Source organism: Coffea eugenioides, chromosome 6 (genome assembly GCF_003713205.1).
Source record: "Coffea eugenioides isolate CCC68of chromosome 6, Ceug_1.0, whole genome shotgun sequence".
Lineage (NCBI taxonomy): Eukaryota > Viridiplantae > Streptophyta > Magnoliopsida > Gentianales > Rubiaceae > Coffea > Coffea eugenioides.
In genome coordinates this window covers 14,893,434-14,913,703 of record NC_040040.1, presented here as the reverse complement: position 1 = coordinate 14,913,703, position 20,270 = coordinate 14,893,434, and the positions used below count along the sequence as shown (strand labels likewise).

Below are 20,270 nucleotides of genomic sequence, written 5' to 3'. Positions count from 1 at the left end.
GACCTCATTTTTCAATGGGCTGCACCCAGTTTTAATCCGTTAATATCTATGGGCTCCAATTCTCTTTGATTTGACCGAGCTGAAGGAACGACAGTTTGCAAGTCAAACGAATGTTTCTGCTGGTCAAGATTTCATGTTGAACTTTTGTTCACTTGGAAAAAGGACTTGAAGAGTACAGGAAATCAATCAGGAACAAGCTTCAAGTTTTCAGGAAAAATATCTAACAACTTGACCCGGAAAAAGAGAAAGAAAAAGATTTGAAGGCTAAAAGGGGTCGAGGGAGTGAAGAAATGGATAGTGGTCTACCATCTTTTGGAAACAATTGCAGTAATTACTACATTTCAATGTCCCTCTTTCTCCACACATACCTCTCTTACTAAATGGATATTCCAAATATGGGGCAACGTAAATTCCAAACCAAGACATAATCGTCATAATTGTCCATGTAAACTTCTGCAAATTGTCCAAAAAACATGAAAAAATTCTTTCAGTTGAAGAAAATTTCTATAACATGAGAAAATTATTCTGTTTGCACCTAATTCTCCTACACATTCCCTTGGCCAAAAATGATAGATCATGTTATGTAGTCAATATTGGGAAAATGGCATCAGGTTGTCTACCTACTTTCTCCTCTATTGTACAACGTTGAAGTTCCTCGATTGATACCTCTGCTGGATTATTGCTTCAGCCCCTCACTGAGACCTGGTGGCATGCCCAAGCTCTGAGCAAGATCACTCATCCTATCCTTCATGGCCTGTAAAATTAGCAGGACAAACTTTATCTCAAACCAAAATAAGAGGATTTCTAGGCTTTTCCTTGCTGACATTAGAAGGGGATTCTCACCAACACACTCTTCTGATGCGCATCTTTATATGCCTCAGTAATCAAAAGACCAAGTTTCTGCACAAGAGAGAGAGAAAGAAAGTAAGAATTACTGTGCTCACTCCCCGAGACAATCAAGAACTTTTTCGAGGTTGGCGAAAGAACGGTGACAAACAAACCTTAATAACACACACACACGAAAAAATCAGAGTGCACTGAAAATAATGCAAGAGCTTTTTGTGCATTAATAAAATCAAAGCGTTCAAAGGGGAAGAGCATTTTATTTAAACACCTGGTTTCATCGTCATTCCCATCTTAATGCCCATTTCTTATTTCGCACAAGTCATTAACAATTTTATGAAAATTTAGGTGGTTGTATTACTTACTTTTAATTGTTGCAAACTTATCAGCCGCAAACATACGAGCTTAGGGACCTTATTATATATAGGAGTGGTCTGCTATACTCCTTCGAAAGGGGCCTCTAGGTTGTTAGGGAAAAGGATGCTACTTTCTTCCTCAAGGTATCCATAGTGTAATGGTTGTTGTTAGAGCCAAAAAACAACCAAAATAAAAATAAAAAAAGACATATTATCCTTTGTACATGTCTTATCATCTTCACATGTAGCGATGAAGAAATTGGTCACATTAGCATCATTGCTCAAAGAACCACAGGGAAAAGAAAAGAATCATATTGTCTTTTACACTTGGCCAGAGTACAAAAGCAGCATTTTTCTAACATAGGATGTGTCATCTACAAAGACAACAAGAATGCCAACAAAACAATGATCCTATAAAGATGAGATTTTCATTGGTACATGCACCACAAACAATGCCAAATGCATCTGCATCTTTGAAAAACTTCTCAAGGAGAAAGGGCAAAAATATAAAGCCAGTGGAATGCATCTTAGTAAAATACACACTAGACACTCCCATAGACATTGGGCAGCTCAATGAAACACTAAAAGGTATGATTCACTGAAGCATCAAAATTTACTACAAATAGGAAAATATGATTTGTGTGCATATCTTCCTTTTGATAAGTTCAATGAAGAACATGCATTGTGTAGATACATTAGGAGCTAAGAAGAGAAGAGCTTATTATGAGACAACTAAATGATGAGAACAAGTCCAGTATGTATACTCACTTCGGGTCCTAACTCCATTGCAGCCTCTGTGATTTCAGTGCGTACAGGATGCTGGTTTCCTGATAAAGTTACCTGAAAAAATTCAGATTAAATGAGAAAGTTAAATCAGAGGAAATATTTATAGAATGCTCGTCCAGACAAGATGGAAGTAAACTTCTTGACACGAGAGATGAAGACGTTAATGGACCCATAGATCATATTACGGCATAATTTAGTGTGGTACACAGATCAGATCCAGGTCCAAACACCCACTTCTGGAAATGCATTCAATCACTGATCCATCCTTAAAAAGGTAGATCAGGACATATATGCATCATCTCTCATCTTCATTTAACACAACCACTGTATTACAGGATTTTTGGAGCTCCTAGGAAAGTTATAATAAGATTCTAAAGGTCTCTACATCCATTTTTACCCTATAAGTGACTTAGATTTGACATATGTATGCGATGATATATGTAAAGCTTAGTGGATGAATATGATTCATATAATCTATAATGCTTGCGAAATATAACATAGTCTCTAACCTACGCATGAAGCATCTACATGTCGACAATGTCAGATCTTCGTTGAATCAGAAAAAGAAGAGCCAGGCTTGATCGATTTAATAAACTGAATGACTGGTTCCGGAGAAGCAGGTATACTTAGAACTTTACTTAGATACCCTAAACAGATCCATATCAGATCCACCAGTAAAGGGAAGTTCTATGTAAAATTGTCCTGATTACACCAGTCACGGGTCCAATGAAAATATCAAAGTGAGAGAAAGGGGTGGGTAGATGACCATAACAATTTGTGTAGGTTATGCTGTTGAGTCCATGGTATTTCTAACACTCAGGCGCAGTGCAGTAAAAACACCCTAGCATATTTCCACATACTAGAAAGCATTTGGATTGGTTAATAAAGGCAATTTGCAGCACTGTCTTAATATGTCCAATTACATGAGAAAAGTCATAGACACATTTAAACACCTCCATTAATGTGCCTCGTGCAACTATATTTTGTCTAAACACACGCTCAAAAAGAACAGAAGCATTGCACAGCATGTAAATGTCAACCATATGATGGTGTTATACAAGCTAAGATAATAATTAGTGCAAAGTTCCAGAGGAATCCCATTCAATTAGTATTGGACAGAAGAAAAGAACAACCAGCCATTTGGACAAAAAATCAATCACAACCCTAAAGAAAAACCAAGGGAACAGATATCAAATTGACCTACTTGTCCTTGTTTTAGTTCATTAAAACAGATAATAAAGTAGATATTTCACCTACTTGGTTCAGCCAATGTTGATAAGGAAGTAACTGCTCTGTCTAAGAAATCTAAGTATAATTTGTAGCTACGGCTAGATAAGTTTTCCTATATGTGCAACCTTTCCATAAAATTGACTTTCATATTATATGTGACTAGTTATAGTAACTACAGATAGCTTTCAATTTGCGGAATAAACTTAGAGCTTTTGCAGTAACTATTTGTATAAAAATCTTTCGTCTTCATAGGTAACTTTAGCTAAAACTCTCCAGGCCAGCTGAATGGAACTCCAGACTTCTACACTATTGTTTTAAGTCATATCACATGGCTGACTCTCTAGTAAATACGTGAATATCAAGCAACACATTTCCTTCATGATCTTTCGTCCTTAAAAGTCGTGCTAGTTTCTGACACCATATTATTCTCCTCTACCCACTTTTTCATGTTTTAGACTGCATTTATTCTCACGTCAACTTGAGCCTTCAGTCATGGATCTATGAAGCAATTTTTGGTAAAGGTCTAAAACTGTAACTCCATCTGTAAAAATTTGTTTTATACATATCATTTCTTTCTTTTTTTGGTTTTTTTTTTGGTGGGTGGGGGGGGGGGGGCAGGAGAGGGGGAGGTTGGCGGGGGCTGGAGTAACTTTTGGTTTTACTAACCAGACACTGGATGTGGTTATGTAATACTTGCTCACTGTCCTTTATGCATATATCAGATTCTACAAATTCAACTGATCAGGTACTATCAGATGAAAAGGCAATTGGAAGGCAACATACCTTCACAAGCTCACCCTCACAATAACCATCAAATTCTGCTCTGCAAAAGAGAACCAAGAGTAGGAAAAGTGAAGTTTCAGAATGAATGCATTTGCATGTTGCAAATTGAGGTTATATAAAATAAAAACTTACGCTGCAAGTTCTTTCTGCACACGTACTGCTTCAACTTGAACAACCATTTGGGCCTTCTTCACAGTCTCATACAAATTTTGCATGTTTCCTAGAATTCCTGCCTAAGATTAAATTAAGCCAAACTTTACTTTCAACAAATAAATAAGTATACTTTGTTTAGACAAAGTATATCAAATGCACCAACTTAATCATGATAGAAAATTTGAGGAAATGCTCAATTGCATCCATTGCTTGCAGCACATAATAACTATCACTTGTCAATGTTCTCCGTAAACCAGATTACATTTCTGGTAGTTTCCCTTTATCTATTTCATGATTCTGGATGCTTGAACCCATTGTAATAAGCAAAAACTGAATTTATCACCCAGAACCGACAAGAAAGAAATACAACAACCAAATTGTAGTCATAAGTTTGCATGCCCGCAAATGGTGAAATAGTTTGAAAACAGAATATTTAGAGAAAATGACTAAAGAGCAGAACAAACTATATGTTTCAATAGTCAAAGATCACAATATAGCCAAAATAAGATAGAAACTCGTCCCAAACCTTTGATGGAGCATCATCACCCTTCTCATTACTGTCCTTTTTTCCTCCAAACAGACCACAAATTTGAAGTTTTCTTTGAGGTTTCTTCTGAGAGCCAGTCTGAGATAAGTTCCACGTGCTAATAACATTTGTTTCTGTGTTTATTTTGTCTGAAAAGTTAATGACAGGACAATATCAGAGAGAACCTATTGACATGTAATTTGGTAAATGCATGCGCAGACCTAACTGAAACAAATAATGCATAAGAAGAATAACCGATAAAAACCAAGTAATGAATGTAACCACCCTTATAGGAATTATTAACTTCTTCATAAGAATAATCAAGTACGTGTTGTTCTGCACTTTCAAGCAATCTCTACTCAAGGACAACACATATTTCTTTGTGATGCTGTAGTAAATGAGACCAACAAAAACCAAAACTACGTTCCTGGAATTCGACATAACTCCAATCACTTCTAGGTTTACAAAATTAATCCTAAGAATAAATATTCTCCTAGAAAATAAGTTAGTTATTTGAATACATGCATTAATTAACTACAAGCACATGCAGTTTTAAGCTCATTTGGAGAGATGATTTGAGCAGATTTCTCATTGCTGGGGGCAATGAGACAGCCGACACAACACCAGACAAATTGTCAATGTCATTTCCAGAGAGAAATGGCGAACAGGAGTGAGAAGCTTCATAACTATCAGTTGCTAATACTTATTTTCTACCATATAACAAGCTATGATAAATCAACACATGAAAGATGGAGAAAAACAACATCTTAGAAAAGCTTTAAAAGAGTAGTTAGTCGTTCACATAGAGGTCCAATATTTTTCCATAGTTATTTCAGATCAAAAGTCTTTTGAGAAGCCTTCAAAAGGGGCTAACAAGAACAAGTTAAACTCAAGCACAAAAAAGAAGTTCTCCTGAGAATCGGTCACAGGTCACATCAAAGCCTGCCCAAATGTGTAAAGTAAAGCAAGAACTCAGAAATCCATTACATTCACATGTTCATGGTGAAAGTAAATAACATGGTGCTTGTTACCCCAACTAACTACAAGCGATGGTGTTAATAAAGAGGGACAACTGGGGGCAGCTATTTAAAGACTCAAATAGTAGCAATTCTTCCTTAAGAAGAAAATCGGAAGCCCCTTCAAAAATGTGGATATATCTCCCAAGTTGTGCCAACTGCCAATTTTACGTATACTGATTAGCTTAATTTTCATAAATGACTGACAAATCCCCTTATGACAAAGTAGTCTAGGCTGATATCTGGAAATTCTCAAAGTACAAAACAATGATCATAAAAGCACTAAACCATTTCCAAAGACTACTCTAGTTTCTCAATAAAATCATGACAACAACCAACACTAATTTGTTTCCAAAGACTACTCTATACTCTATCCTCCTAATAAATTTGCAAAGGCTTCAAAATCAAATGTACAAGCCAAAAGAAAAGCAGCATTAGCATTTGCAGAACTTAGTTTCCTTCTAAGGATTGCCAAACCAAATGTGCCTATATTTCTTATTCTTCATCTTCTAGTGCATGGGGTTACTCCAAGAATTTAAAAACACTACAGTCAGGCAACTGGTTTGAACTTCAATACATCCAATGAAATCCAGTGTACCAATAGCACCCAAAAATTCCAAGAAAATGCCCATATAGCAAGTAACTAAACCAACAAACATTAGCACAATCAAATTGCAACTATACCCAAATTTTGATTGAAATTCACGATATCTACTAACTTTTGCAGTAACCCTTTTGATAAAATCAGCAAATGAACACAACCCAAGTTGATATATCCTCTTTTAATTAGCTAAACAGCATCAAAAACTTGATTTCTTTCCACAGATTCACGGTGGATTCCCACCATCATACAAGTACATAAAACACCAAGAAAACACCAGAGAGAGAGAGAGAGATAGAAGGAGAGAGATTACATAAGGAAGATGAGGAAAGCATAGGCTTTGTGAAGTCTGGAGGAGAAGAGAATTGAGAAGTGAGGGCAGCCATTGAAGCCATAGCTTAAGCACTCCAGACAGAGATGGAGACGGTGGTGGCCTGGTCGTGCGAAGAGGATAGACTTCTCTTTTATTTGCTTTTTGGTTGTAGTTTTTTTTTTAAATTGGGAAAAAAGATATGTTTTAATGGATAATTGGATACTATCATATTATTAGGGTTAATTACATTTACCTCCCTGAGGTTTGGCCAAACTACCAAACAAACCCTGAGGTTTGACCAAATAACAGATATCCCTTTTAAGTAACGTCTGTTAAATATTTTGGATGGAATTGGTGTAAAGACTAAATGCCCAACTGGTATCAACTGGACTAATATATTTTTTTCAATTTCATGAGGAAAGAATTTGACAATACCTAAATACCGTTTTCTACTTTTAAGAAATCCATTTAATTCTTTTTAATTTTATATTAATCTTCTTCCTCACTAAATTTTAAAATATTTTAAAGTAGCTGCCATGGAAGCGGCAGTTCCCTGCCATAACTGCCACCTCCACCTCCGGCTATCACCACTGAATAGCGAAATCTTGCCAAAGTTATAGGATGAGTTCAATTTTTAGAGCGGATCATAATTTGAACCTTAAGTATCGCAAAAATTGATTAAAAAGTTACCAAATAAGAGTAATCAATTGTGGCCTTCTTCTCCACTGCCACCCAAATCTATCAGAATTCATGAACTTCACAGGAAAATAATGCCCACGAAAAACAAACCAACCTATAGCTATAGAAGGAGACGTCAATGATTCCCTAATCAAAAGCCAAATACCAAAAACCTCAAAACTCACTTTGTTAAAAATCCCTGAAAATTGAAAACCCATTTTCCTTTCAAACCACAAATTCCTAAACTAGAATTGTCATAGAGGGTATAACATAAAAAATGACTCTAAACTAGAATTTGGACCTTGATTCGAAGCAAAACTTGTCATCCTATACACCACTGCTGCAGTAAAACAATGGAGTCATGGGAAAAGTCAGTATGGACTAGGATCTTATCTCCCCATCTGTTTTTCTGGAAACCTCCCAATCACGAACCCATCACCAGGCAATCTCCAAATAGCTAGATGCTTTGTTCGAGTCACCTTATCACTAGTATCAGAAGGTAATTCATGGAGGCGGAAGCCAGGAGAGGATCCAGTTGAGTAGAATATGCGTTCAAAGGCCATTTTGCAGGCCGGGTTAGGAAGACGGAGTTTTGTATTGGCAAAATTTTCCAGGGGATTTTTTTTTTCTAGATTTTGTTTCACTCCTTTCTTTTTTTTCCTTGCCATTTTTTCTATTCGTTCCTTCTTTTTGACAATTTTTTGTTAATTTGCCCCTTTTCTTTTAACAATTGCGGTTTCAAAATATAGCATTACGACAAAGTCTTTTTTTTTTCTCCCTTTAAAGTGCAGCAATTCTATTAGTATACCATAGAGAAATGGAAAAAGAAAACGCTTTTTTATTACTTCGAAAATAAAGAAGTTAAGAGTTTGTCTTGATAAATGGGCACCAGAAGGATGTATTTGGGTTAACACAATAGCTTTGTGCTTACATTAGCAGATTCTCTAACACCTTAGGACGTTAGGAAGGTTTTTGACAAACATTTGTTTATTGCAAGGGGTGGATTGTTATTTTGCCAAACCTCAAGGTTCAGTTGGTAATTTGGCCAAACCTAAAGGGAGGTAAATGTAATTAACCCATCATATTATTAGTACGATGAATTTCTGGTCTTTTCAAATTTATCTTTCTTATGAAAATATCTTTTTCAAGAAATTAGAGCTCCAATAAAAAAAAAAATTTGTTGAAAGGGGAAATTAACTCATGGAAGAAGGTTACGGGCGACTATATGATTTTGGTTTTTTTATGATTTAATAAATATGACAAGAAATAATTTATTTTTAAAACTTTTATTTCCTTGTTAATGGTTAAACTATGAATCTAGCTTGACAGTTATAATTAGAGATGTAATCGAGCCGAGTCGAGCTCGAGTAGTGCTATACTCGAGCTCGACTCGACTCATATATTCCCTAAGCTCGAGCTCGATCGAGTCAAAAAAATTGATACTCGAAACTCGACTTGATGTACTCGCGAGTAGCTCGAAACTCGACTCGATAAGGCTCGATAACGAAGGGTATTTTGTAAATTCCATATAACTTATACCCATAATGGTCATTTTATAATTATAATACATATATATTATTTAAATTATAAATATATTATTTAAATAACCCCGGCTCGACGAGTAGCTCGACGAGTCTCGAGTCGGGGATTTTTGACTCGAAACTCGACTCGATTTTCATTCGAACTACTCGAAACTCGGCTCGAACTCGGTCAACCCGAGTTCGAACCAAGTCGTTGACCAAGCTACTCGCGAGTAGCTTGGCTCGCGTACACCCCTAGTTATAATATTGTAAGTTATAGGCATTGAATAAAAAGGTCCACATTGTGTTAGAACAATACAAAATACGAAATCAAATTCCATGAGAGAGCTAGATGTTTCACCATCATATAACATATGCAAAAAAAAAAAAAAAATTTGTAGTAATCCCTCAAATATAGACTCTCCTTTTAAGTTCTTAAATATAAAAGTTCTTGGATTGGAAACTTTTCAAAAGAAGCAACATGCATTTCACAAATGATTATAAGTGGATCTGAATTATTTCCTATTATATATTGTGATTTTTCTTGTTGGCTTGCCAATTCAATTTGGCATTTAAACTTAATGAATTTAAATCTTAATATGTTCAGACTCGTTTGATAATAAAAAATTGAACATTTGAATTAATTAAATGACACTGAATTTTTTAGACAAAATTTGCTCTAAAAAATAAATGATGAATTATTCATTTATCAGTTAATGTGATATATAGTTAAATGTATCAAATTTAGTATTTAACAATTCAATAATTTAATGGATTTATATTTCAGTTTTCAAACATCTGTTTTATCGAACGCACCAAGGGACAAGGTGTTTTATCTGCTTTATATAATAAAATCATTGATGCAAATAGACAATTTTCTAGAGCTGTAGTTTTCAAATTGAGAAAATGGCCAGTTTCATCCCTTATATTTTATAAAAATATTTTTTTTTGTTTCTCACTTTTTAAATGAAACAAATGCATCACTGACACTTAAAAATTGAAACCATTACATCCCTGATGTCAATTTTCAATATGAATCCGGTCATCTAGCAATCCAATTACAAATTTGGGGAGTATAATTGACAGATAATTTGGTTAACTCAATTTGATATTCATATGAAATTTAATGAACCCAAAAAGAAAAACTAAAAAATTATAACATAAAAAAGAAGGATTAGTCTTTTCTACATTGTCATTGTATATACTGACGGTCTAGATACCTATCACATCATTTCAATTCAAATTTAAACACCAAATTTTGTATGTATGATGTACATCTAAACTCACAAGTGTATATAATAACGGTGCATGAAAAGATTTATCAAAAAAGAAATCCTACTATTTTAAGACAAAGAACGGCCTTTTCATGTTATAATTTTTTAACCTTTTCCCTTTTTTGATTCAATAAACGCCATGTGAATGTGATGAAATTGACCGAAGGATTTATTAATTATATCCCCAAAATTTATTACCAAGTTATTGGATAGTTTGATTCAGATTGAAAGTTAGACGTAGAAGTGTAATAGTTTCAATTTTTAAATGTCAGGAATGAATTTGCTTCGTTTTAAAAGTAAAAGATGAAAAGAATATTTTTGTAAAATGTGAGGAATGAAATAGGCCATTTTCCCTTTCAAATTTATGACCAGATATTATAAAAATGACTTACATTGCTTGATCCTGGTAATTGAATTTCAATTACTTAGACTAACATTGTTTATGCAGTGCCCTCTATTCCATGTGGAAGACGTCAAAATCGCTTGGTTCATGTAACCAAAGCTGTTTGATCAGTAAATAGGTTAAAGCCAAACAATTCAGAATCTTTCTACAAGAACAGATATTAATATGTCTGTACTAAAAGGAGCTATAAAGTATAGCATCTTTCAAGAAGGATATCTTCCACAGTATTTCAGATTTCAGCTCTGTTGACTGTTTCCTTCTATTCTTTGAAAGGCAAAGGAACGTTCAGCAGCAGACCTACTCAGTCCATGAATATCTTCCAGGACTTTGCTAGAATTGAACCATTCCAGTCCTTTGCTTGGATTATTACAGTTTTGTAGCCGGCTTGAATCTCTGGTGCATGTGTCGTTATGTGTCTTTTCTTTTTATATCTAAATACAAAATTGTAGATTTTCCAAGCTCATAGAATTGTCATCATGTTTTCACTCGTCAGTGTGCCGATTTGCTATCTTTGTCTTATTGATGCAATTGTATAAACGTACTATTTAAGGTAAGTCAGAGTTAAAATGGAAAGATAAAAGCTACAAAATGGGTATCTTAACCTTTTTCCTGTTAATCTAAATATCTCTTTGAATATAGTCTACCCTATTTGCAGTTTGAAACAATTTTAAACTGAAGTCTGAAATTTGAAATTTAAAATTTAAATTTAGTAAATTATTAAATTGTTAAGTACTAAAAAAACGATACATTTAAGTATATATCACATTAAGTGATAAGTGAAAAGCTCATCACTTATTTTTTGAAGTAAGTTTTACCTAGAAAATTCAGTATCACTCAATTAATTCAGATGTTCAATTTTTTATTATCAAATGCTTCTGAACATATTAAGATCTAAATTCATTAAACATAAGTGCAAAATCAGATTATCAAACAGGACATAAGTGTTAAATTAGATTATCATACGGAATCTAAGTTTCAGACTACCTACTTGGAAATGGTTGGTTTTGTCAAGGATGGACCAACCTATGATCCTATAGATTTCTTTCTTCCAGCTAAACAATTTTGCAATCAAATCCCAGAAATTGTTGTGCAGTTCATTGCCAACCACCAACTTGCCCTACTTACGTACGCTGTTTTGACAAATTCCAGCTTCTTTGCTCATCTGCACGAGTCTTATAAAGAAGAAGACAAGAAGTATGAAAAAGTTATGAAGTTCGTCATACTCATTCCTGTACTCATGTTATGGGCTACAAAATGAAAATGGAAGACAACTTGAAAATGCTTTGATCCTCGTGCACAATGGTCGGATTTGTACTCGCGCTCTTGAATAAGTTGATTTTAGTCCCCTTTGAGTTCAAGTCACGAAATTTTTTTTTATTTTTATTTTATTGTTTTCATGTTTACTTGCTTCTGAGTTCTAACTTTAGCCTTTTAACTTCTCCCAAATCAAAAGGTGAAGTTTAAAATGTTGCTCCTTTTGTTCGTTTTCCATTTTCCCTTGTGACACATCTTTTGCTTTTTTTTTTTTTTAAAAAAAAAATCCTTTTATTATATTAGAAAACCATCCAAACCCCAGTGTCTCCTATCTTTTAAACAAAATTTGTTTCAATAGCTGCAGAAAACTTATAAGAGTCAAGATGGCTATGCTGGTGCTACTTGAATTCAACAAGTTGACTTGAATTATGGTTCTATCGCCAAAGACAAGGGAAGGATCGGCCATCTCCGTCCATTCTCATTTCCTCAGAACTGAATTCTTCTTCCTCATGAAACGGAGATTGTGGTGATAAACTGGCAATGCTAATCAAAATTTTCCCTGTAACAATTTTCCCATCTGAAAAGGACACCAATTTTGATGAGACTTTTCTTCTCCATGCATGACACCTAAGAAAAAGGAAAGAAAGGCTTGTAGAGAAGAGATTTATTTATTTATTCACACACATCCCACTAATCACTCGAAACAAAACACTAATCAATCCATAAACCAACAGCAATAAAGAAAGAAAAGCCCCTTCAATCAAATTGACCTTGTTGTCAATCTCTCTGCTGGTGCTTGGTGCTTGGTGCTTGGTGCTTGGTGCTTGGTGCTAACTCTCCCAGGACACATATGTCCTAATCACATGCCAAGTTTGATTGAACAAAAATAATTAATCGTGCCATTAGCAGAACGCCACCAAATGGGCAACTACAAATAGACCTGTCTCCCCACTCTCCAGTCACCGGTCTCCACCTCTTCTTTCTCACACCCACGCACGCACACTTCCATAAAGGACAATAAATCCACAAAAGCAGATAGGACTTGAGGACAGAGGAGTGGAATAATGAAAGTGGCAAGGAGGTGGTCTGGTAAGGGGGCTGAGGTGTACTACTCTGTGTGTGTGACCGACAAAATTGTTACAGGAGAATTCCACAGCTTTATTTCTTTTTTTGCATTTCTGCTCAGCAGCTTCTTGGATGCCACCCCCACCTCAACCCACTTAAAAGCTATCAAAGTATCAATCACCCAATACAAATACAGTAGTTACTGTGTGTGTATATATATACATAAATACACACACACACACACACAGACGCATATGGAAGTTTCTACTTCTACTTCCATGGTGGTCGTGCATGCTGGATGAATTGTGCAATTGCATTTAGTAAATAAATTGCAGTTGATCTTCCATACATTTTGGTAGCACAAATAATATATATTTAGGTGGGCTGGAAATGGAGTGCACTATTAGTAACTAATAGAAGAAGTGGTGAGACTGCTAAATTTACATCATGAGATAGGATCCATAGTGGGATCTGGTGAATATCTTTAACTTCAACCTCTGCCTGCCTGCCTGCCTAGAAGAATTACGAGTATCGAATTTTTTGTAGCATCTATCTAGGCAGGTGGGTGAAGGTGGGGACTCAAGATTGTTTGATGCCACAAGAATTTGAGTAAGTTAGGTATGGTAAATGGGATTTGGTGTTTCACATAAGAAAAGAAAGGATCATACAGTAAGGAGTACTATAATATGGCAATTAGCAGGTCATCTGTGAGACATGTAAGGGGGGGGGGGGGGGACAAGGAAGTTACCAATAGGTTTGGCATCTGTAGGTAAGGTAAGAGCAAAACTTAAACTTGATTGCTGCTCATGGTTTCTTCAATAGCAGACTAAAGGGGCACAAACAGCCCAAGTTGTGGATATTGACTCGTTCAATTCAAAGAAGATCGGCATTTTGGTACATGGTGACTCGTGCAAACAAGAAAGTGACCACAGGAGGGGCAAAAGTGACATTTCACAACAACCTGACCCAAGCTATAATATTGTGGAAAAGGCATCACCATCAAAGCAGCCATCCCACAATGCCAAAGCCTACAAACAAGGTACTACCAACAACAACTGCAACACATCAGGAAATACAGCATCCTCCATTCTCTCTCTTACTCCTGCTTTTTCAGCACCCACCTTCTCATCATCTCAGCCCTCATTCTTTTCTTTTCTTCTCCCTCATAAAAGGGGAAAGGAAAAATAAAAAAAAAACAAAGAACTGTCAAGCCTAAATATTTATAGAGGGGGGAGACATCAGATCAGATAATAACAAGGCCTGCTCTTTCCCATCCATATCCTATTCCTATGTCCTCAGCAGGAGGGGCAAAAATATAGAAGGAAGATGGAAAAGAGAGAAGAAAACTCCATATAAACAAAGAAAGAAAGAAGAGTCCACACAACCACAGCCACACCACCCACCCATTCTTCCTTCTCTTCTCTCTCATCCCAGTAATGGCCCAGCTGGACCAAAATTTATGTGTGTGTTGAAGAAAAACCCAAAAAGGAGAGAGAATGGGAAAACAATGAAAGAAAGAAAGAAAGAAAGAGGAGATGTCTTCAAATGTCCTCCAACCAAATCCACCTCACCTCACCTCACCTCATGCTCCTAAATACACAATTCACATTTCCCATTTCACACACAACACACACCTCCTTAAAGCTATTACGTTGCCAGAAATACCCTTCTGCAACCCCCCAAAAAATCCCCATCTTCATCACTAGTTCACTGTCTCTCATCAAAAGAACACACACCCAAAAAATGATCATACTTCTACTACTACTCCTACTACTTCTACTAAAGTATACATCATTTTTCCCGAATTATGTGGGCTTTTTGGGCTTTGTCTTGGTCAGAGCTTATTCACAGAGAAAACAGCAAACCAAGCCAGAACCTTCTCACCCTCCTATCATCAATACCCCCCTCCCTTTCTCCCTATTTTATGTCTTTAGCTTACCTTTCTTTCCTTCCTTACACGAGTTGTGTAGTATCATTTCCTTTCTTTTGTCCTTATCTCTTGCTAGTTACTACTACTTCTCCTTTCTTTTCTTCCTTGGTCTCATAAATATTCTTTGTTTCATCTTTAACCGTCTAGCCTCTTTCTGGGCTATACATATTTCTCGCCACAGCTTCCGTGGTTCAATTGATCATTTTCAAGATCAGAACTTTTTCTCTGGCAGAGGGTTGTTTTGAAATTCTCTGTGATCTGATGTCTAAGAAGGCGAAAAGGGTTGCAGGAGAAACATCCCTTCCTCCATATGGTGGTGGTGGTATCTATGAGGACCCCAAGACCAGGCTGAAACATCAGGCTCTCTTGCAGGACTATCAGGACTTGCAGAAGGTTAACTACTTTATTCCTTTTATTTCGTGGATTTTTGTTGTTTGTGTTAGAGATCTATGGAGTTCTGTTACATATGTTTGTGGGTTTTATCTGTGGTGGTTTGATCTGATTTTTGTGGGAATTGTTGGGGCCATATATCCCTTTTCATGATTTTTGTTCTGTTGATGGGTTACTGGTTTGATCAGTATCCTTGGAAATCCCTGTTTTGAGATTCTTGGAGCTGTGCATACCTTGTGACGTTTTTTCTGATTGGAAGAAGTGAGGGTGGTGGAAATGGTTTTGCTGGGGCTTGATGTGTTGTCTCTTGCCGTATAGCTCAGTTTGTACTTTTGTTGAGTTTTTGCCTCCTTACAGACTTTCTTTGTTAGGAGGTGGATTGTGGGCTAATTCATGGTTTTTCCGTGATGTTTATGGCCATCTTATTTGTATTTGTCCTCCCTTTAGGACAAATGGCTAAGTTTATTAGTGTTCTTGATACTTATTCCCCCTTGGTTCTCAGTGTGGTTGTGTCTAGCTAATGAATTGTATGCGTCTTCTGTCATGTTATATTTTAAGTCCTTGCGGTTTTTCCTCTTTGTTACCGCAAAGGGATGCTTTGGTGATGTTTTGATGTCCATGAGAGATTTGAGCAAACCCGCCCCAATCCTCTCCCCAATAAAAAAATCACACGCACACATCTCCCCAAAAAAAAAAAAAAAAAAAAAACCTCTTCTCCTCTTGGTTGGCGCGCTTGTTAGTTATATTACTGATGCTCTGCTGCGTATTTTTCTTGTTCTACCCATTGGCTAGAGTTGTTGGGCTTATAGCTATTATAATCTTTTTGTGGAGATTTTCAGTATGTTGTCCTTAATGTCGGTCTTGATTTAACTGGTTTGCTGCAAGTTTCTCTGAAAAGATCAAGTTAATTTATGGTCCTTTTCAGTCCACTTCTATGTCTGTTGGCTGAGGACTAAAATCATGTACTTCTTGTCTTACAGGATACAGATGACCTGAGAAACAAATTTGACGCTGCAAAACAAAGGAAGCTGAGATTAATGGCTGAAGTTCGGTATGCTTTTTTTTTTTTAATGTTAATTCTTGCTTTTTTCTTTTTGTGGGAATTTGGTTTTCATAACGTGTTATGCATTTCTCTTTAGTTTTGATTTACTTTTTCATACATGTAATGACCAATCTGCTAGAATAGCATGCTGATTAAGTTGCTCTAAGAGCGATTGCGTGGCTTGAGTTTGATATCAATCTTCCAATTAGACTCAGATAAACACACTTGTACTGGAGGAGACTAGACTAAGGCAATTATGTTTTCCATAATCATCTACCCTCATGCATTATTCTTTGGTTGATTAGGCCTAATATAGGTTACCTAATCTCCTAATGCATACATGTGGACACTTTTCTAGTTGTCCTTGTACTAATGCGCTTAATGTTGCGTGTATTTGGCAAATAGTAATTAGCTATCTTATGTGGATTTCTATTTAAAATGACAGGTTTTTACGACGGAGACACAAGTATCTATTGAAGATGAAGTTGTCGAACCGCTTGCAAGAACCGCCATTGAATGTAGAGAAGCAACACAACTTGAATGGTAAGGGTCGCATTTCGCAGAAGAGGGAAACTGCTTTGTTTAAGTTGCCTCCTCTTCCAAAACCCAAACCCAAAGGAAAGACGCACTCTGGGAAGGAAGCCGCTATGAGAAATATCACTCCAATACTTGATTTGAACCGTAGGCAGACATTAGATAGTGGAAAGGAAGCTAACCTTCGTAGTTCAACTCCAGTTTCAGAGTTGAACCTCAGAAAAAGGATAGCCAGTGGCACAGAAGCTTTAGTTCCAAACTCGGAAGCAGCAATCAACTTGAACAAAATCCAAAAAATGCAGGTGGCAAATGATGTTACTGCCTTTGCAAGCAGAAGACAGCTATTTGATTTGAATCAGGATACCAGTCTTATTAATGGCACTAGTCTTGGTGATAAAGAAGCTACAATTTGTAGTCGAGCTCCAACCTTTGACTTGAATGAGATATCGGTAAATAATGTGTGACTGCATTCACTTAACTACAACTTCCAAATGGTATCTATGACATTTTCTAACGGGCTTACTTCGGCTTGATTTTGCAGACCGAGGAAGAAGAACCACAGAATAATTACGAACCTTCAAATGGGGAGAGTAAGGTAGGTTCGATGAGAGGTGGAAATGAAGAGCAGTCTAATGACCTCAAGTTATCTGTGTGTAGAAATGTTGGGGAAGGTTCATCTCGAATTGGGAAGCGAAAAATCTCGTGGCAAGACCCTGTTGCTTTGAGGGTTTGAATGCTCGGCTTGTGAAATACTGTAGAAGATCAACATAGCATTAGCTAGTGGGCTTAGGAAAATCTTGCCCTGCTGCAATAGCCAATATGGAAAATAGCAGCAAGGCTCTTAGACAATGTAGTTATGTTTTCCTCCTCTGTAAAGGAAAATTAGTTTTACATACAGATACCTGTCATGTATGTCATATATATGTGTAATAGATGCTACAGATGGATTATGATAAGGCGATATATGGCTTTTGCTTAGATTTTGTAAAATGTCCGTTGCTGGTTTGACTGAGGAAGCAAGGAAAGTTTTGAGTCTTGCTTAATCTAGTTCCAGAAGGTGTCCAGATTTACCTCCTCGTTCTCTATTCCTTTCTGGTACATCAACTCTGGAAATCGAAGAAAATTAAGGTCTTGCTTTCCTTTTCTTGTAGCCTTTTTGCTTTACGTGAAAACTCTAGCCTTTGATGATATACATGTATGAGTTGCTTTCATAGCGAACGCGCGATTCATGAAGATAAAGTACTCGTCATGCAACACCCGTGCAAAGGAAATATATATATAAATACAAATACATTCTTTTCAAATATATATTAGTGACCAGTGCTTGCAAAGGTTTAGGCATTTTTCTATTCCCACTTTCTCTGCTTTGCCTGGTTGGCGAATAAACAAATTGGTAGCGTCTCTTCTACCTGCAACAGGTTCCAAATCCTTCAATCTGTCCATATGCGTGCGGTGAGAGGATTTGTGCTGATCCAATTTTTGGCCGTACAAATTTTGGGGACGGGTACAAACTTGGGAAAACCTGCACAATGCATTGAGTCAGCAAATTAAGCCCAACTCAAAAGGGTGTACGGTTGCTGCTACTACTTGCTACTTAGGGGGGAAATATGTGATCTTGATCCCATTCAATGGATCTCTGTAAATTTAAGCAAAAACATTCAGGTGATACGTATATATTCCATGGCAAAAATGAAATCTACAGGTATGTTTCAAACTGAGATTAAAAGTCTGCCAAAATTGTTTCTTGCTTGCGAGCAACTTGTTTGAGTCAAGTCGACTGCTTACCAATGGATCAAGCCAAGAAGTTTCAAAGAAAGAAGGGTAGGTCTGGTCAATTGGTCAAAGTCTTGCAGCTTTGGCCACCGGTAAAATCTTTCGTTTCTCTTCTTGAACTGCATTCCATGGTTGGAAAGGATTCTTCACCAAAAAAATCTCTACGTGAACACATTTTTTAATCACCTTTTTATCTCATATATATCAAATCGCTACTGTATTTTTTATAAAATCTCCAAAAAATTACAATCCAAACGCGACCTGATTGTTGCTGCGCTGCTTACCTTTAGAGCGTTAGTTAAATGCTCATAGAAAAGTAAGCGCCCACATCCCCAACAAAAAGCAGAAAACAAATCATTTTCGAGTTTTTGATTGATTTTGAAGTTGTCATCTTTGGCTTTGACTGATTGCCATCCTTTAATTTCATTCAACATCAGGGTATTTTCGTTGTTTTACAATGGTTTAGCGGATAAGAATACGCGGCTTTCGTTCCAGTGTCTTAAGCAAATGAAACCACACATACATACCAGGCTAGTCGTGCAGTTTGAATCAGTACTGCAGAATTTTTAGTTTTAGCGAGGCACATCGGGGTTAGGTGCTGAAGTTTGTATCTGTTTGAAATTCGTTGAGAACCTCTTGCTCAGTTACATCATCACACGGACGCTGAAATAATGCAAGGATGAAGAAGAGTTCCCAAGCCTGAGAATGGGACTCTGTTTAACAAACAAGTTTTTTAAATACAAATATTATAGCTGCACAGTTCTAAAAATATCTAATTCATACAAAATTTAAATACAATTAAAAAACAAATAATCAAGATAAAAAAAATTTACCACCTTCATCTTCTTCCATCCACAACCTATTATCGCCACATATCACCACCCTACCTTCCCCTCCTCCCTCGTCATTGCCGTCCTCCGCCTCTTTCCTACCCTCATCTTTAGAGAAGCACAATTTGGTTGCAGCGAGACCAAAGGGGGATGGGAGGCGGGAGAAGGAAGGAGAAGGGAGGAAAGAGAGAAGAGGAGGAAGGAAGAAGAAGGGGGAGAAAGAAAGATAGGGAGGAGAGAGGAGAAAGGAGTGATGGGCGGCAGTGACCGCCATTGGTATTATTTTCAATTTTTTAAAAAATACTTCAAAAAAGTTGTAAAATATATCTTTAAAAATAATTAATTATTTATAATAAAAAAAAATTCATGTATAATTCTTAAAGTACAATTTTTTAAAAAAAATACTTTCAAAGATATCTAATCCATACGGAGCCCTTGCTTTTTGGGAAGGGCTCTAGGGATCGGAACACCAACAGTTGGGAAAAAAGAAAAGAAATAGAAAAAAGGCTTATGTACAAGTCTTTCAATGTCGGAATGCGAATAATTTTCGAGTGCAGCCATCAAATTTCAACGTTCAATGCACTTTTAAGAATCCGTGCATTCAGTAACTAATTGAAGGGGAGACCCAAACGTGCAGCGGTGAAGTTTCCAAACCACTGCTTCATCGTTGATTGGTCATTGCCATGTCGTATAGTCCTGTAGTCACGCTACCTTCTTCCTCACTTTTGGTTTTGGATAAGAAAAGGACGGTGAGTTACTGTAATACTTTCGCACCAAAAAGGCAAAAAAGAAAAAAGAAAAAGGTTATTGCTATAGTACTTAAATGCTCACATGTTACTACTATTGAACTTTGTGGCTTTGGCTTCCAACTTTAACTTTGTGTTTGTGGCCTAACAATTAGTGGAAAGTTGGAACATGCATCTCTATATATATACAGATATACACTAATTTAAGGTTGTGTTTGGATTAC

At 36.4% G+C, this 20,270-nt stretch overlaps 2 protein-coding genes and 1 long non-coding RNA gene across 3 annotated transcripts; 1 reads left to right on the top strand and 2 right to left on the bottom strand.

The window, feature by feature from the left end:
- Positions 1-396: 396 nt before the first annotated feature.
- On the bottom strand, positions 397-6,766 carry LOC113776106 (nucleoid-associated protein At2g24020, chloroplastic-like). Its single transcript, XM_027321188.1, has 7 exons — positions 6,608-6,766; positions 4,678-4,826; positions 4,131-4,231; positions 3,999-4,038; positions 1,968-2,039; positions 844-900; positions 397-754 (listed from the first exon to the last, which is right to left on the bottom strand). The coding sequence occupies exons 1-7, from the start codon at positions 6,687-6,689 to the stop codon at positions 677-679; spliced, it is 579 nt and encodes a 192-aa protein (XP_027176989.1). The 5' UTR covers positions 6,690-6,766; the 3' UTR covers positions 397-676.
- Positions 6,767-13,857: 7,091 nt separating this feature from the next.
- Positions 13,858-17,837, top strand: LOC113774500. Its single transcript, XM_027319028.1, has 4 exons — positions 13,858-15,124; positions 16,102-16,172; positions 16,609-17,146; positions 17,239-17,837. The coding sequence occupies exons 1-4, from the start codon at positions 14,993-14,995 to the stop codon at positions 17,428-17,430; spliced, it is 933 nt and encodes a 310-aa protein (XP_027174829.1). The 5' UTR covers positions 13,858-14,992; the 3' UTR covers positions 17,431-17,837.
- A 158-nt stretch (positions 17,838-17,995) lies between these two features.
- Positions 17,996-19,507, bottom strand: LOC113774501. Its single transcript, XR_003468818.1, has 3 exons — positions 19,307-19,507; positions 18,998-19,169; positions 17,996-18,219 (listed from the first exon to the last, which is right to left on the bottom strand). It is a non-coding gene; the product is annotated as an uncharacterized LOC113774501 (long non-coding RNA).
- Between the last annotated feature and the right edge of the window lie 763 nt (positions 19,508-20,270).

Excerpts from the sequence above, each read along its gene's own strand:
- LOC113776106 (XM_027321188.1), bottom strand. The coding sequence starts at position 6,689 with ATGGCTTCAATGGCTGCCCTCACTTCTCAATTCTCTTCTCCTCCAGAC. Across the intron at positions 2,040-3,998 it reads GTGAGGGTGAGCTTGTGAAG|GTAACTTTATCAGGAAACCA; the intron begins GTATGTTGCCTT and ends GAATTTTTTCAG. Across the intron at positions 901-1,967 it reads CAATGGAGTTAGGACCCGAA|AAACTTGGTCTTTTGATTAC; the intron begins GTGAGTATACAT and ends TCTCTTGTGCAG.
- LOC113774500 (XM_027319028.1), top strand. The coding sequence starts at position 14,993 with ATGTCTAAGAAGGCGAAAAGGGTTGCAGGAGAAACATCCCTTCCTCCA. Across the intron at positions 16,173-16,608 it reads AGATTAATGGCTGAAGTTCG|GTTTTTACGACGGAGACACA; the intron begins GTATGCTTTTTT and ends TTAAAATGACAG. Across the intron at positions 17,147-17,238 it reads TTGACTTGAATGAGATATCG|ACCGAGGAAGAAGAACCACA; the intron begins GTAAATAATGTG and ends TTGATTTTGCAG.